The sequence below is a fragment of the Lepidothrix coronata genome, unplaced genomic scaffold, assembly GCF_001604755.1.
Source record: "Lepidothrix coronata isolate B3197 unplaced genomic scaffold, Lepidothrix_coronata-1.0 Scaffold128, whole genome shotgun sequence".
Taxonomy (NCBI): Eukaryota; Metazoa; Chordata; class Aves; order Passeriformes; family Pipridae; genus Lepidothrix; species Lepidothrix coronata.
In genome coordinates, this window is record NW_016690308.1 from 54,402 (window position 1) to 71,972 (window position 17,571).

The 17,571-nt window shown below is 37.6% G+C and overlaps 1 protein-coding gene across 1 annotated transcript in view; it reads left to right on the plus strand.

The window, feature by feature from the left end:
* The window catches only part of LOC108502991 (sodium channel protein type 5 subunit alpha-like), a 47,204-nt gene extending 45,477 nt beyond the window's left edge, over positions 1-1,727 (plus strand). The window contains 1 exon segment of the mRNA XM_017826503.1: positions 198-1,727. Coding sequence (XP_017681992.1) covers positions 198-1,339 — 1,142 coding nt within the window. The 3' untranslated portion in view covers positions 1,340-1,727.
* Positions 1,728-17,571: the final 15,844 nt, after the last annotated feature.

Sequence of the window (17,571 nt, forward strand, 5' to 3'; positions counted from 1 at the left end):
TATTGTAAGGTATTATGATTTGTCTTTCCTTTCTTAAGCTGTTTTGTAAGCAGTTTCAGTATTGATGATGTTTGTGTGGAAAGTGGTGTAATATGGTCAGTGTTACTTCTGACACCTAAAGCACAGAATATAACAAAGCAGACAACAATTTGACTAATATGCCTTGACAACATTTTGTTTTCTTTCTCCCTTCAAAGGTATTGGAGTTTCTGAAGCCTTTCAAAAATTCGTCTCTCCTACACTTTTGAGAACTATTCGTTTGGTGCGAATTGGCCGAATCCTGAGATTGGTTCGAAAAGCGAGAGGAATTCGAACCCTTCTCTTTGCATTACTGATGTCTCTTCCTGCACTGGTCAACGTTGGCCTTTTGCTTTTCCTAATTACATTTATTTATGCCATTGTGGGCATGGCAAACTTTGCCTGTCTTCCCTGGGAAGGTGGGATTGATAACATTTTCAACTTTCAGACCTTCACTGGTAGCATTCTCTGTCTCTTCCAAATTACAACATCAGCTGGCTGGGATACTCTTCTGGCCCCTTTGTTAAGTGAATCTGGTACATGTGCTCCCAACTTAGTTTTAAAAGAGAAAGATAAAATTAGTTGCACAAATAGACCATTTGGTATTTTTTATTTTGTAAGCTATGTCATTATATCTTTTCTCATTGTTGTAAATATGTACATAGCTGTCATTTTAGAGAACTTCAATGTTGCCACCGAAGAAAGCACAGATCCTCTTTGTGAGGATGACTTTGATATGTTTTATGAGACCTGGGGAAAATTTGATCCTCTGGCAACACAGTTTATTGACTATTCTGCTCTTTCAGACTTTGCAGATGCTCTGGCAGAACCCTTGCGCATTCCAAAGCCCAATAGCATCCAGCTCATATCCATGGACCTCCCTCTAGTGACTGGAGATAAGATCCACCACTTGGATATCTTGCGTGCTTTCACTAAAAGGGTCTTGGGAGAATTTGGAGATTTGGATAGTCTTGAATTATTCATGGAGGAAAAAACAGTGGTTGCCAGTCCATCTAAAAGTTCTCACAGGCCAATTTCTTCTACATTTAAGAGAAAACAAGAGGAGGTATCAGCAGTTATTATCCAAAGGGCCTTCAGGAGGTATTTGATACAGCGTTCTTTCAAAAATACATCTTTCTTAAGCCATCACAGGCAGACCAGTGCTGTCTTTGGAGAAGAAACACGGGAGAAGCAAAGGCTTATTGTATCAGTGCTTAATGAAAGTAGTGGCAGGAAGACACATAAATCACGGCCTGTTTCTTCCATATCTCTCCCTTGACTTTATGATGCTGTTGCTGACACAAATAAGCTGGACACATAAGATTATCTAGGCCGCAGCATTTTTGACATTTAAAGCAAAGTCACTGATTTTCAGATGGAGACAATATGTGAATCCCAGAGTATAATACTCTAAATTTAGAATAATGATGGCAGCCTTCAAGCATTGTGATTGTTCACATTTGCAAATTCTCCTTAAAATGATTAAGATCTGAACAACTATGTCATAAATATTGGAGGAAAATCAAACCATAGAACTTTTTTATCCGCTACTGGAGTTAATTTTTTCACCTGCCAGTTTTGTCCTAGTTCATGTGTTTACGGAAGAAATCCATAAAAGGTCAGTTGTAAGCACAGATTTATAAACACACAAGGCTCTAGAATAATGTAAATCTCTTTAGAGATAACCAGTGTTTCCAACTAGGCTTTATTGTAGCAAAATGAAANGCACAGATTTATAAACACACAAGGCTCTAGAATAATGTAAATCTCTTTAGAGATAACCAGTGTTTCCAACTAGGCTTTATTGTAGCAAAATGAAATAATTACTGCACTTCTGTAATAGAGCTCATTCAGGACACGAGTATAATCAGCCTCTGACTTTGATGGTTTTGGGACCATCCTCCTCCTAGCATGTTTGGGTGGATTTGCTTATGCTTAAGAATTTTGGATGTGCCTTATATATGCACCTAAATGGACTTAACAGATCATCCTCAGTTACCTGTGCTTGAAAGTTCTATATAATTTGTTCTTTGTATCATTCAGTGTATGAAAATTGTCATAATCATAGTTACCAAAATCAAAGGATGTTATACAAGGGGTATTGCTTCCGGAAAATCTTGAAAATCATTGTACATAAAATTTCATCTTCATCTAAATGTCATAGAAAACATTACTTAGTAATCTTAGTGATATGAGGCAACATTTAATAAAAGCTAGGGGAAGCATTTATTTGATTGATTCTGAAAAAGAAAATATGAACAATGAGTATTAATGTTTTACTGATTTCTTTTGCAGTTTAGGTTGTTCAGATGAAGCGTTGTGGTGGATTCAGAATCACTAATACAATACAACTGGTTTAGATTCTTCAATAAAGAGCTCAGATGCTTAACACGGTTTTGTCTGTTTTGTAAGGAGTATCCAGTTGCATTTGTTACAAGAAATAATCTGTTCTTAAAGGGGTAGAACCAAAGTAATATAATTTTCCAAAAGTAGCTACCTATTAGAACAACAAAAACGAAAATGTTTCACTTTTTACGAAGAATCAGAAAAGATTTAACATTTTGAGGCCAAGAATAGCAGGAACAATAAGGTAATAATCACTTCCTGTGTTAAATACTATTAAACATGACAGATATTGTTAAATCTAAGTTAATTTCAGAACAAATAAAGACACAGGAAAGCTAAGAGTTTAAGAGTTCTGATACAGTATGGTTTGAATGGGCTTTATTATGGTTGAACTTTGGCTCCCCAGGGAACTTGTGGAATCACCATCTCTGGAAATGTTCCAAAAACGAGTGGATGTGGCACTTAGTACTGTGGCTTAGTGGGCATGGTGGTGTTTGATTAAAGGTTGGACTTGATGATCTTGGAGGTCTTTTCCAACCTTAATGATTCTATGATTACTTCCAGAACCAGCTGCAGTTGAGAAAAAAAAGGCTGATGAAGAAGGTTTGCAGACCTCTTAGGATAACTCAGAAATTTGCCCTTGGGAGCTGCCACACTGGGCAGAGGGGTTGCAGAGATATTTGGTGGCTCTGCTTGAGACCAGCTCCTGTCCAGCTTGTGTTGTTTCATGCAGAGTGATGCTTGTGAGGTGAAACTCTTTATTTTGTTCTTTGAGAGCTGGACTGAGCCGGCAGCTTTTGTTCAGTGATCAGGTACCATTAGATGGCAGCATTTACTGCGGTTTAAAATGTGACCAATCTTTGGTGAAAGGCGACAAACTTGCACGCTTCAGCAAAAAGGTATTACATTGATTGTAAAAAAGTTAGGAAAAAAGTCTTAAAACTCTCTTTTTTCCTGTCCTGGGCTTTCAAGTTAGCCACAGTTCTCAGTAGGTGCTTGTTCATTGACTGTTCTGGCTTTTGATAGACCTTAAGGACTGGAGGAGGAAAAAAATTCTCCTGTGTCCTTGGGCTTTCTATCTTTATATCACTGTAAAAGGAAATGTTTCTTAGACAAGAGGTAAGGATGCTTTGTTCTTGCGTATTGGAAAAGAAGGAAAGACTGGAAAAGCCATATAAGAGACTTTTAAACACTAATGAATCTTTGCAATTCAAAATTATTTGTTTGAATGCAACACCAGGTTCTCTGCCCTGGATCATAATTAGAATTTCTGTGATTCCATGACAGCAGCCACAGCTTTTCACACCCAAAGATTATGGCTAAACAGCCACATTAATCAACTACCTGGGTATTATGTGGGAATCTATCAATCAACACTGTTTTGGGCACACAGTTCTAGTCTCTGTGTACAAGAGGGTGACAAATTAGTGCAAATTAATAAGAGATTTCTCACCTGTCCACCCCTGGGAGCCAAATGATGAGTCTTCTGTGACTTCTACAACTACATATCAAATTTCTTTCTGCAAGATTTTTCAGTACTGTCCTCCATTAGAAATATTTGCATAAAGATACTGACTGGTGTCAGAGCTGAATGTAGTGCCACAAGTTTAGACCCTTTGCTCTGCCAATTCCAGGGAAAATATGCGAAGGCATCAACTTAGTAAGTGGTTTTATTGATCTTCAGAGGCTTTTGAAAGAGCAATAGACATGTTTTGGCAACTCCTCAGGAAAATAAGCTGTTTGGGCAAATCTGCTGCAGTTATCTGCCTCAGAGTTCTGTGGAGTTAAGGTAAGACAGGCCAAGCTGACTTTGATAATAGTCAGCAGAGCTGACTTAATGCAGAGCTGCTGGAGTTCTGGGCAGACTGAAGGCAAGGCAGGTTCGTCTCCAGGTTTCAAGGAAGTTGGGTTTATGCAGGAGCATTCAGAAGTTAGAGATTCATAGGTTAGACTTCAGACAACAGCCACTGTACCTGGCTGCCCAAATGTTGGGTAGAATTTTCCCCAGAGATTATTTAAACCAGTCACTGGAAAGGTCAGCTCTTTTGTAAATTTTCTTTTATATACTCATACCTTTCTTGAAATGAAGAGAGTAGAACTGGAGATAGTATTTTAATAGTGCTACCAGTCTTAGCATTCTCTGCAGAATTTATCAGCAAAATTTCATACCCTTCAATTACTTATTTTTTTGTGCCTGCGGCTGAATTAATAACACATACATGATGAGGTAAATAAAAATTCAGCTGTGTATTCTTCGCTTAGTATGTTTTTGCTGCTGCTACTAGTGATGCCTGTAACTGCTGCTGCCAGAAATCTGTGCTCGTATGAGAAGACAGATTCTTCAAAATCTGTGCACAGAAACTCATCCAAATACTTGCAGCTGTTGCTTTCCCCACTCCTGAGCAGCATGTATAGAAAATTCCTCCCCATTTCAATGACATAACAGAAAGTTTTAATAAAACCAGCAGCAACAAGACTCTACTACAGCACGTGTGGAGAATGACACTTCCTCCTTAAACATATGTAGTGCTTATCACTCATTTCTCAGGCTCTCTGACATCCCATTCAATATAACACTTGTGTTTATGTCCATTATGTCCACTCCACTTCAGCTTCCTCCTATAAATTGTTTTGTCTGCCAGCTCTGCATAAGATGGATTATCTGATGGCTATGAGAACATCAAGTTGGGTAACAGTTGATGTCTCCTACTTTAGTTTGTGTCTCACCCCCTAAAAAAAAGCCAATAATCCAAATGGCAAACACCCAAAAAATCCAGATGTGAAAGAAAGGGTATTAATGTGCAAGCACAGGTAAAGTCAGTGCAAGGTGCACTTTCTTATAGACCTCGGAATCCACCAACAAGACACAGAGGCATAACAAAAACTGGTTAATTCTGGTGCTCATGACACTAGTTGGTGTTTATTTGAGAGTACTCTATCTAAAAATATGTCTGCACTGTATGTTCTGATCAGTCTGCAGCCTACAGTTTCAGCCTGAAATGTTCTTAAACTGACAAATACTGAAAATGTAGTTCCCTCAGCTAAATACCATATCAAATAAAAAATCATCTCAGTCTAATTGGCATCTCAGTGTAATTATGTCATATTTTTTCATTACGATCATGGTGATGTGCACAGATATACCTGGCTGACAAAAGAGAAACTTGTTTGTTATACTGATACTGCCCAACTTGATTTCCTACATTTACCACATTTTTATTCTGGACTAAAGGTATATGGTACTCCTGTATGACTGACCAATAAAACTCCACAAAGGGGAAAGGCTCAGAGGAGATGGGCAAGGGTGATGCGCCCCTGAAGCTTGGGGAGAAAAGTAGGATGTGACTCACCACAAGCTGTTGCAAACAAAGCCAATGTATCTCAACACAAAGGGGACTGGAGGGTGGCCTTAGTTTTAGACAAGCAGCTATCAACATTTGGGTGGATCCACAGATTACACTGACAGTTTGTTGTGTAAATATTTCTCCCTGAGCTCACTGAAAGAGAACGGTTCTTTGAGTTAGGGACACAGAACGAGTGGGGTTATACAAGGCTCAGCCCAACAGAGAGTATAAAAACTGAACAACCAACTGAAGAATTCCAACAAGGGTGATGGACTTGAGCTGCTTCACCCCACATACTTCTTTGCAGTGACTGGGGACATCCAGCATCATGATGGTGATCATATTACAGAGAGGGCAGTGGAGGTCACATAGGTATTGTGACTGAAATCTATGTTGCAGTTTCTGTATTTTGCTAAGTGTGACCTCACATTTGTATTGTGATTTTGTCACGAATGAGTGGCTTAGGTGCTCAAATAGTCATCAGCAAAGGTGTTGGCAAATGGAGGTTTAGTATAAAAGTGAAAGTGTGGCTAAGTTCATTGGCAAGATTTGCTCTACTTCTTACTGGGTGGTTACAGTACACAGAAAAAAAAACAGACTAAAATCTAAAACCAATCAGTGTAAAAATAAAATCAATATAAAATGATCTGTGTGGAGTCTGGGAGTGGAAAAAGGGTAAGGTTAGGAAAGCATAAGGAGAAAAAGGAATAAGGGAGTTTCTCCCATCAAGTCACAAGGTTCAGAGTGCAGAGTCTTGCCAAACTTTACCCCAGCCTTGACCAACAGTTTAAGGCTAAAGATTTTAACAGCACTTGAACTTAACAGAACTTAATTGATAGCCAAATTTAAACAATTTAACAAAAGAATATTTAGAATGTACTATAAGCACAACAGTAACCCACTTATAGGCCTAACTTACTTAGGAATCTAATATACTTAAGAATATTAAGAGAGCAGCATTCATAACACATTTGCTGCAGCATGTTTACACTGGCATGCACGTAGACCTAAGGAGTACGCAGAAGGAATACCTGTGAAAAATTCAGCTTGAGTTCAGTGAAGTACTCTGAGTACAGCAAACTTGAGAGTTCATAACCTCAAGAGGTGTCCCACTCTGAGGGAAATGCTGTTTGCAGCCTGCTGTGGTCCAGGAGAGCTCAAAGGATCTCACTTGGGACTGCTGTTTACAGGGAGGCAAGAGAGTTGGCCTTAGAAATTTTCCATCCTGAACAAAATTTGGGTTGGTAACTTTCTTTGAAAGTTCAATAACAAAAATGCTGTTCCACTTAGGTTGTTATTCAGGCAAGAAAAATAAGTTTCCAAGGCTGTTTGTTAAAAATCTGGCGCTCATTAGACAGCAGAAGTTCCTGGGAGCAGACAATGTTTCCAATAAACTCAAGAGGAGCTAAGCCCAGGAGCTGTTCATCAAGGCCTAACAAGCATTTCTGAGGTCATAGTGCAGCCTGAGGGGAGCAGTTGTACCACCACAGGTTTCAGCATTTTATGTATCATTCTGCTTAATCAAAAATCCTATGTAAAATCAAATGTATTGAAATAAATGAATTTGACATTAAACATCACACACTCCACACGTGGAATATCTGAAAGAATCTGGTGAGATTATTGGACTCTGCAAACCAAGCCTGGCTGTTCTTCTTTCTGAAATTATCCAAAATCAAAAGTACAAATGAGCAAACACTTAGAGAAAGGCTTTTCTATTTGTTAAAGATGGGGCGATGGCAAAAGTAAAAGCTATTATTATAGAATCTATTCACTCATCTTAATGATTATAAAGACAGTGACAACAGCCACCTTTATTTAAGGTTTTAAATTTTGCATGTTTATCTATGTATACAGAAACAGGTATTTTAATTACAGTGCAATAAAATTAGCTTCATGATGTTTCATTGCATGCCATGAATAATATATAAGAACTACAGTGAAACCTATCTCCATATTCCCAAGTTTGATGATGCAGATTAGTGAATTTGAATATTGTACTCAGCTGTAGTGAAGGGAAAACAACGGGCTTGGTTGACAGAAGCTTTCATTTCCAAGTGCCACCTCTTCACCCCACTTATATTAGGGCAGTGAACACTTTCCAATGAGCCATTTCTCACTGGAAAACACAGAAGCTCGAATCTGTCTTTGTGGCCACTGTTTACACTGTACCCACCTCTCACAGATTTAAGCAAAGAGGATCACTGTAAATGTCTGTGGAGTAATATACCATTTTCTCATGAGACACTTTGGCTTTCTGAAGGTGATTTAGTAAACCTGCCTTCCTGCATAACCAAATGTCATTCCATCCTTCTTACAGGGCTTTTGTCTTATTCCGTCTTTCTGTGGTGTTATTTACTGAGTTTATGGTGCTGATGGCCTTTTGCTGGTGTCAGTTCTGCTAAACCCAAAGTTGAATTCTCAAGTTTTTTACCTCACTGGGGAAGAAAGGCTTTAATTACCCTCAGACTCCAGGAAGAGAAGTAAATCCCCATAAATCTTGTAAAAATTTGACCTTCCCAAACATGCAGGAATCGCTTGATTAAATATCATGTACCCCAAATAATAAACAAAGACAGTCCTTTGGTTGCCCAGTGCTGTAAGTGAAGAGTGAGAGCATGCTTGTATGTTCCCATAAATATCAGTAAATTTTAAGACTGTGGGAGGTAATTAAACCCACCTATTAACACTATCCTTTAGATTTTGCTTGAATTTAAAACCAAAGAGTGTTGATGGGCCAAACACCTCACAAAAAAAAGTTTTAACGTACCAATGTTGCTATAAAGGTTCCTGTAAATCCTCTTTTTTTTTTTTTTGTGCAAGCATGCACGTGTGTGTGTGTTTGTGTGTGAAAAATGTCAGGTTTTGCTACCTTAGAAAGTAATCTCTACCCAATGCACCAGCTCTGGCATTGTGAATTGATCATTTTGTTTGTGAAAGAAAATATCATTTATGTCAAAAGTCAATCTCCTTCACAGAAAAAAGAAACTGAATTCAGTTTCAGTAGAACTGAGTAAGTTCAGTAACTGAGTAGGATGTTGCATGAAACTTGTGGATAAATACAAGTACTTCCTCCCCTTTCCCTCTCCCCTTTTCCCATCTTTTTTTTTTCCTTTTCAACTTTAATTTCTTTATATTTTATGTGCTGCAAGAAATTTCATGATAAAAGCCTGAAGACACAAGAAATAAACCAACCTCTAAAAAATCTTGTGTTGTGTGTCTTTCATTTACCCATAAAACACTTGTATTCTTGTAAGTAAATAAGAACGAAAGTGCCTATAAAATATGCAAAAATGTGGCCCCATCTTCAGGATATTTGATTTACTTGGGAAAAAAACCTATCAAATTTATGCAATTTTGTGTGTAAATATGCTTGTTTTCATTATATGTTACACCAAGTGCCAACTACAGGAAGCAGATTGCCTGAACTTTCCCTTCTGAAGGATAATGAAGCCCACATGTTCCAAGAAATATTAGGATGACACAATGATGTTATTTCAGATTATTACTTCCTCTGGCCTTTATATTATTTTGACACCAGAATGCTTGTGACTGACAAAGCACAGATGCTTAGAACATTACACATTTCAATAGAAGGAGAAGATCCCTTTGCCTTCCAGTGTGTGTTCCCGTTGTCACGGATTCAAAGCTCTAGTTTTAGCTTCAAAAGATGAGGGCGGGATGAGTGATGAAACAAATGCTAGATTTTATTTTCATCCTGTTTTTTGAATTTGATAGACTTTTAAAATCTGGCTTATGAGAGGCAATTTCAGACACTTCTCTTAGCACTGTCCAATTATGCTTTGGCTGCAGCTCACCATATCTATCAAAGAGTCACAGATGCTTTCATGTAGGCAATATATTGCTTTTTCAGACCCAAGAGAGGGGAAAAATCAGGCACCCCAGCGCCTTCTCCTTAAGTAGGTGTTGAGCAAATTAGCCCCATTACAATCCAGCATGCATTAGTCCATTAAAGAGCTGGAGGAAGATTCCTTTGTGTTAATAACAGAATGGTTTCACAGTATATTTGTATTAATCATTTCCTGTTGTTCTTTCAAGAAAGTTCTTGATAACTGATATTTAAAAAGGTCTTAATTTCCACAGGAGCATGCCTTCAAAACAAACAAACAAACCAAACCCAAGTAATGGAAGAAAACCTTCTCATCTATTTATCATCAAATCAAATTGCTTTTTGGCTCAAAGGACACAACAATTTCTCAATTTGCAAATACCTGTATAGCCATCCTATGATTAATGTGGCTTCTTATATACAAAACTTATCTTCCTTCCCCAGATCATTTATGCTGCTGTTCCCAGATGTAATGGTAGGCCATGAAAAAGAGCAGGAATTTGGGCCTTCATTTAGAGGACTTAGAGATCCCGCCTGGAATGAACCTGCTCAATTCAAATCAGCAGGACTGGGACACTTCGAGTGTCTTGAAATACTGGATTGGAAGGTTTTATGGTAATGAACTGATGCCTTGGCTGTGAATTTGGCCTCTTTTCACACTCCTCTTACACAAGAAGTTTAAAGATCAACTGAAAATGTACAAAAATTAGAAAAAACACTTCGAAAAATGCTGTATGATCTTGAAGTAGGGGTATTTCTCTTCTACCACAGACTACAGGAGACAGTGAGGTCGTTGTTGGACAGGAACCCACAAAATTAGAAGTGGAGATGCTGAAGAAAGGCCTCACAGAAATATTTAACAGATGCAGAATTAGTTTATCAAGGGAAAAGGTGAAAATTCCTGCAGAAAACTGCTGAATACAGTGGGCAGTGACGAGCTCCTCTATTCCAGATAAGGTGGAAAGAATAAAGGATGTAGTCCCAAGAGCATCCTCTGGCATATGGAGCTGTTGGGGATTATTTAGTTTAGATCTTCCTTTACAACTATTTTGTAGTTGTAAAATAGGACCTCATTTTCTAGACAGTATCTGACACTCAGTTCTTTTCAGCTATTCCAGTCTGATAAATAATACAGGTCTCTAAATCACCATACTCTGCCAAACAGATGCTTTAGTCAATCATCTTATTATGTATTAAATAGCTCATCCACTGTACTCTGCATTTAAGTCCTTAAAAGCAGCTGCTCCTGAAGGCTATTGTTTATTCTGATCTTTCTGGACCTTAATTCCAGGATGTCACATCTTCAGCTATCTAGAGCTACCTCTGATTTACATCAGATAATCAGATTTTTATGCTTTGCTTCTTCATAAAAATAAAGATATAATGGATAAAAAGGGTTTCTCAACATGCAGATAGCCAGTGTCTGAAATAGTGAGAGAAATCCCCAGATATACTTAATGCTCCTTGATGAAATAATATTAGGAATATAAATTTTCTAACGTGATTTCCTTCACTACTCTAATTCTCTTGGTATTATTATGATAGACCACTGAGGAGAGAGAAAAGAGCAATCCATATTTTTCCATTTGAGTAGATAATAAGCAAATTTTCCTGATTGAAATGTGCATCAGACCATTTAGAAAGATGAAGATTACTGTATGTAACGGAATGATTTTAATACACATTTACAAAGAAAGCAATTTCCTGTTACTCTGTAATACCAATTATCCATTCAAAAGAGTCTGAATTTTGCATCACCATGATTTTTTTCTTAAATATAATTTCATTCTCCGATAAAAGGAAATGAGATTCCTTTATACTAGGTCTTTATTTTGACAAAAATGCCAATTAGCTACTTTATACCGTTTAAGACTTCCCTATTATGTGGATCAGAAAACGGCTTCAGCTATTCTTTTAAAATAAAGCAGCAATGTAATGTATTATCAAAGCTGTTCTATAAAAGCTAATCTCTGGGCAGTAAACGGCCTCCATAAATCACTGGAAGCTCTCTCCAGCATCATTCCCTCAGTTTCAGGCTGGGCTACAAATCCCACATACGTTAATACTCATTCCATAAACAGCAATTTATGAGGGTTTCCCTTCTTGACCAGAAGGTCTCAGTTTCCTTTGTGCTTAATAGTGTTATAAAAAAAACCAAAACCCAAAGCACTGAAAAGCTTCTAGTTCTGTAAGGTCACGGGAACATTGCACGGGTAACTCCTGAGCTGACAAACAACTTTTGGGAGGTTTGTTTTCGTACCACAATTTCATTGACCGAATAAAATCAACAATACATCTCCAAAATACGGAAATTTTATTATATAAATCCCATCCCGGTGATTACTTTTGGGGAAAGAAAAAGCATAAGGTGAGTAATATGGTCTTTTACTTACCCGTTTAAAACAGTGTCAGTTAAACAATTCTAAATTAACTGTAATTTTTATACTGAAATATTCCGTGCATCAAAGTTGCAAAATTAATTCATTCCGGTCTTTGCTGGTTGGCATTAGAAATCATAATGCTTGCAATTGAAAAGCTGTCATTTATTATTTTAGTTATAGGTGTGTTGCTCAGAATGTCTAAGGTTTCTTTTGATTAACGACTACATAACTCTGCATTGCACATCTGAAATCTGTTACAGAATTTCAATATGTAATAGGCAACAGTGAAGAAAAGATATCAAAACACTGACACTTTTCCTTTCCCAGATGAAGAATTCAGGTCTATTTTACACACTAGACATTTTACACACTTCCTATTTGGTTTTCATCTCCTTTCTCCCACATCATGCAGCTGAAATGGTTCTGATTGATGCATCTTTATGACATGAAAAATGAGGATCAGTTACCAAATGAAACCCCACTCTGTGTCCTTAAAAGAAAGTGACAGTGTAATGCAAAAGGAATTTCCAGTTAAGATTTCCAAATCATATTTAACATCCCAGAAAAGACCAGAAACTAAACCTTACTAAATTGGTGATGTTGGAGATTCCAGAAATATATTAAAAAACTATTGCACTTGTGCAACTCATCTGCTTTCTCTCAATTAAAGCTGCCATTGTATTTGCTAATGTGTCCTTGTTACTGTAGTGATGTAATCTTTGTAGAAACCTGGAGAGATACTGATTGCTGCATCTGATATATAATTTTTCCCAATCTACCTTTGTAAGGTAAAGCTGTAAAATAGCATCATTTTTCTTAACAGAAAGGTGTGTACACACATCCCAATTAGAGCATTGTCAGGAATCACACAGAAATAAATTGGTGGTTATTTTTAAAACTATTAAGAGATGAAATTATTTTGTATTGTTTTTAAGTAACCATTCCCTAGTTCAAAGTTATTGCTACGCTGTGGAGGTTAAAACTGAATGGCAATTTGAATCTCACTTAAAGCTGACCAGCTTTATTGTAGATTAAAGTACTTTATATTTAATGAATATTCTTCTCCTCTAATAGCAAACATATATCACGTGAATGTTTCACTTTTCTTTAAGTATTAATTTTTCTTAAGCTCAAATATCCATTAATATCAAATATTTGTCTGCTTCCACTAAGCAATTTCTGTATAATTTGCAAATGCAGATATTGCTCAGCTTTTTAATACCTTTCCATATTTTCCCTTTAAATATTTTGATTTTAATAGACTATTTCCATATTTATTTATTTTTTTTACAAATGGAGAATGCTTTTTTGATTTTCTTCTTCATTTATTAAGGTTCAGATTCTGTGATGGCAGCATTTGCATTTCTACTTTTTAGAGTTTCTTTTATTTTGAGGTTTATGTCCCTCCAGCTGCTCTCATTGACTTGAATTTGCTGGGGGAGGAGGTTCCTTGCTTTTCCTACTGATGGAGCAGAGGGGACTCAAACAGCCCTGCTGTGAGTACAGTGGGCAAAAGGAGATTTAATTTTTGAAAGGCAAGGAAAAGTCAAGCCAAAGGTTCCTCACCCTTCCCTGTCCAGCAGGGAATGTCTGTTTTCTCCCCAAGCATTTAACAGGAGGTTAAATGGGACACATCTAAATTACTGTTTATACTCGGGGGGAACTTCATCAGCACAGTCAGGGGAGTCCAGTGAGCTGCTTCTCTCACCTTCAACTAAACGTGATTTTTTTTTTTTTTTTGCTAATGTAATTCAACATTCCTGCATTTTTCATGGATACTCTCTGGGATGTTTTTAATTACCTAGAGCTAAGCTTATCTCTGATTCAGTCTGGGCCAGAGTTGACAAGTAACTATCTCAGGGTTAGCACAAGGACCTGGAAAGTCAGAGGTAAACATGAGATGCCATTCCTGCTTTCTTCACACATAGATGACAATAATTCCTTCTTGCCTCTAGAAACTGCAGGTTGTCTACACCCCAAGCCAGAGGGGAATAACGAATAGGGAAGAAGCCAAGACCAGATGCTCTTTCAAGTCTGCTTTTCATCTCTAACTTTGGATGAAATGTAAGTAACTTTGGGTGAAGTTTAATTTGAAATTAGCACTGTAGTTGGACAGGAAATCTGCCTACGTAACTGATGCTGGAGACATTGTGGCATTCTTAAAAGTGTTTGAAAGCTTAAGTCAGATTGATTACAATGTCATTCAGGTACTTAAAAACCTATTTGGCATCCATGTATTTCTTTGGGAGACATAAATATATTTTAAAATGTACCCTTATTATTCATCTGTTCCTTACATATGAATGCAAGGTGCAGATATTTGTACAAAGGAGGTGAACTTTACCCACCTTCATGGATACCTAAGCTTCAAACAGCTCAAGCTTCATGAAATTAATGTCAGATGGTTTAAAATGAATCCTATATAGGACCTATGACAGACAGATAGCTTGGAGGGAACAAGAGAAAATATGAATTGAATTTGTGTCCTGAAGTCTGAGATTAATGTGACTGATCTGAACATGCTACTTTCTGTATGTGGTGTTACTTTGAAGTGTGATAGTGGTGACAATTCTGAAGTCAGAGGGATTAATAAATCTTTTATCTGTTTAACCTGCCATGAGATTTCCTAATTAAATTTGTGGATAGTCTTCCTGGTCATTACACATGTGTGTCTTCCAGTGAAATCAAACTTGTCCAAAGCACCCAAGACTTAGTTTAACTTTCTACAGCGACATTCATTAAATTTAGACCCCAATGAACCACAGCTTTTGCAAAAAGACAGCAACTTTCCACATCAAAGGTAGAGATAGATCCAGTGTTCCATCATGAATTCTTTCCCCCATTTCTCACAGCCCTACGTGCTCTGAAAGAAGGCAACTTTAAAGATGGGATGAAACTGCCAACCAACCTAAATTCAACAGAAAATAAAATAGAATTTTTCTCAGAACATTGCAGGACTGCTTGCCTTTCTCTTCTACCTCAACCTCTACCTCAAAGCTGCCAAGGACTAAATGCAGATGGGGTAAAAAAATACTGTATTGATCCTGACTGTATTTAGCGTAGGGAAGAATCCTGCACCCACATCTTCTGGGTCAAAACAGTTTTTAATGCATTCCCTTGCTGGAGAGGCACTGTCTCATATTCTACACAGGGATCAGCTGGCTTTCCTTCCTTTGATTCATCTCTTTTTAACTAGTGTAATATTAGACATCCTGAAAGTGAAGTATTATCTGTGATGGTTGTACCAGCCTTAACTTCTCTCTTTGGTGTCTGATAACTATTTTTTCTCTTGCACAGGCAATGTCTAATGCAAAGAAGACAGATTCATTGTTTTAGGGGGCTCCTGGCCAGGGTTTTCCAGGAGTCCCTCCTTGGAGAGTGGGACTCCTGTTTTCCCTCCCTGTCTTTGAATGATAATTTAGTTTTATATTTACTGTTTTATTTTGCTTCAGGTCCATATAATGAACCCTGTCTCATTTTTCTAGGAGTGCAGACATAGCTGCAAAGACAAAGGCTCTCTCCCATACTACCCAACAGTGGCTTCAGCCTGGGAGGAGTTGCAGGTCTCAGGCGTGAGTGAACTCTTCCAGGTTTGTCACCTACTCCCTGCCTATATCATCACCTATATATAACTAATATAAATCAAAGAATCATATAATCATTTGGGCTGGAAGGCACCTTAAAGGTCATCTAATTCCAACTCCCTGCCACGGGCAGGGACACCTTCCACTATCCCAGATTTCTCCGAGCCCCATCCAACCTGGCCTTGAACACTTCCATGGATGGGGCAGCCACAGCTTCTCTGGGCAACCTGTGCCAGGGCCTCACCACTCTCACAGGGAAGAATTTCTACATCATATCTAATTTAAACCTGATCTTTGTCAGTTTAAAGCCATTCCCCCTTGTCCTATCACTCCAGGCCCTTGTAAAATGTCCCTCTCCAGCCTTCCTGTAGGACCCTTTAGGTTCTGGAAGGTGCTTTAAGATCTTCCCAAAGCCTTCTCTTCTCCAGGCTGAACAACCCTGGAATAACCATATAGATACACTGAAAAGCCCATACCTATGAATTGTATATACACTTTGGCAAGTTATTTATATATATGTGCATATACATGCACACACATAGACATGGATACACACACAGATACAGAGAGGTACTAACAACCAGTTTTCCAGAGTTCTATCCAGCTTCAGTCACAGTATTTCAGTTTAATTTATAGATTCATCCTCACATAGTTTTGGACCGTACTAAAGAACAGAACTGAAACTGAAATATTCAAATAAAACATAAAGGCCAACACCTTTTATAAACAATCTCTTATGGTTCAGACAGTTCTCACTGTGAGGTTGAAAAACACATTTTCCTTCATGTTTCTATCCACTTTGTTCTGCTTCACTCCTGATTTTCTGTGAAAGACACTCAGAAATCCAGAGATGAAACAAGATCACAAAGAAATGCTCAGCTTGGAGCCTCCCCAGCCTTGCTCACTGAGGTTTCTGCCTTTCCCATGAGACCTTGTGTAATCACATCAGTTATTTTGATGGCTTAAGTAGACACTCCCTCAACACCCCCATGTACAAATAGCTCAGTTCCTGGAGGAAAAGTATCTCCAGAGTGGTGAGGGATTGCTGAAAGGGGAGACAGAGATAATAAAGGCAGTGAGGAGGTTTTTCCAACTATTTCTTGGGAGATAACTGGGCTGAGATAATGTTTCCCTTGCACAGAAAGAAGTGACTCCTTGAACCTTCACTTAGAGAGATGGAAAATAATGTAAGTCCTGTGGTTTACTGCACTTTCTCTTCTTAGAAAAAAGGTGGTTTGTGGTAGACTCTTCTATAGGATTCAGTGACCCTTTATTTACCTAACAAACAATTTTTTTCCTGACTGGCAAGTAAAAAAATGGAAGTGAGGAGGAGTGAATATTTATTTCCTCCAGTGCAGTATGTTTGCACAGGAGCTTCCCCAATGTTATTAACTTGTTATTTTGCTGAAATAAGTCAACTAGAGTCAAAAGTAGAATCTTAGAAGAGTGAATAGGCATATAAAGAAGTTTTTCTTCTGTGCATGAAAATTGCAGCTATATGCATTTTATATACAAAGTTCAGATTTTTTAGTTATAATATTCATTTCAAAGTAAAGACATAAACATTTCAATAACCTTAAATTTTATAACATTACTACCTCCTGCATAGGTTTATACTTAGTAACATTGTTCTGATTAACATTGTTAGATTAACATTAGTTTTTTGAAACTTAAAAACAGATTAAATATTTTTTTTTTGTCAATAAGGTTTAATTAAATCTGTTTTATTTGTGGAATATGCTGGACTGTGTTTGGTGAATGCTTTTATCATGATGAACTGTGGGGCAGAATAAACTAATAAATGATGGGGAAGTAAATTAACAAATGAGGAGAATATAAATTTTACTGTGGTGAATTGGCAATAGAAAAGATGACAGTCCTTGAAACTCACAAAAACAGGTGTCTTTGCTTTTGAGGAAGCAGAAGAGATGAAACATTTCAGGTTTGCTTTTGATGCAGCTGCAATAGATGTTGTCTGGTAGGAGTGGCTCATGTGTGTTCAGCTCACCACAGACACAACAGGTAAACCTCTAGAGAAATGATCTTAA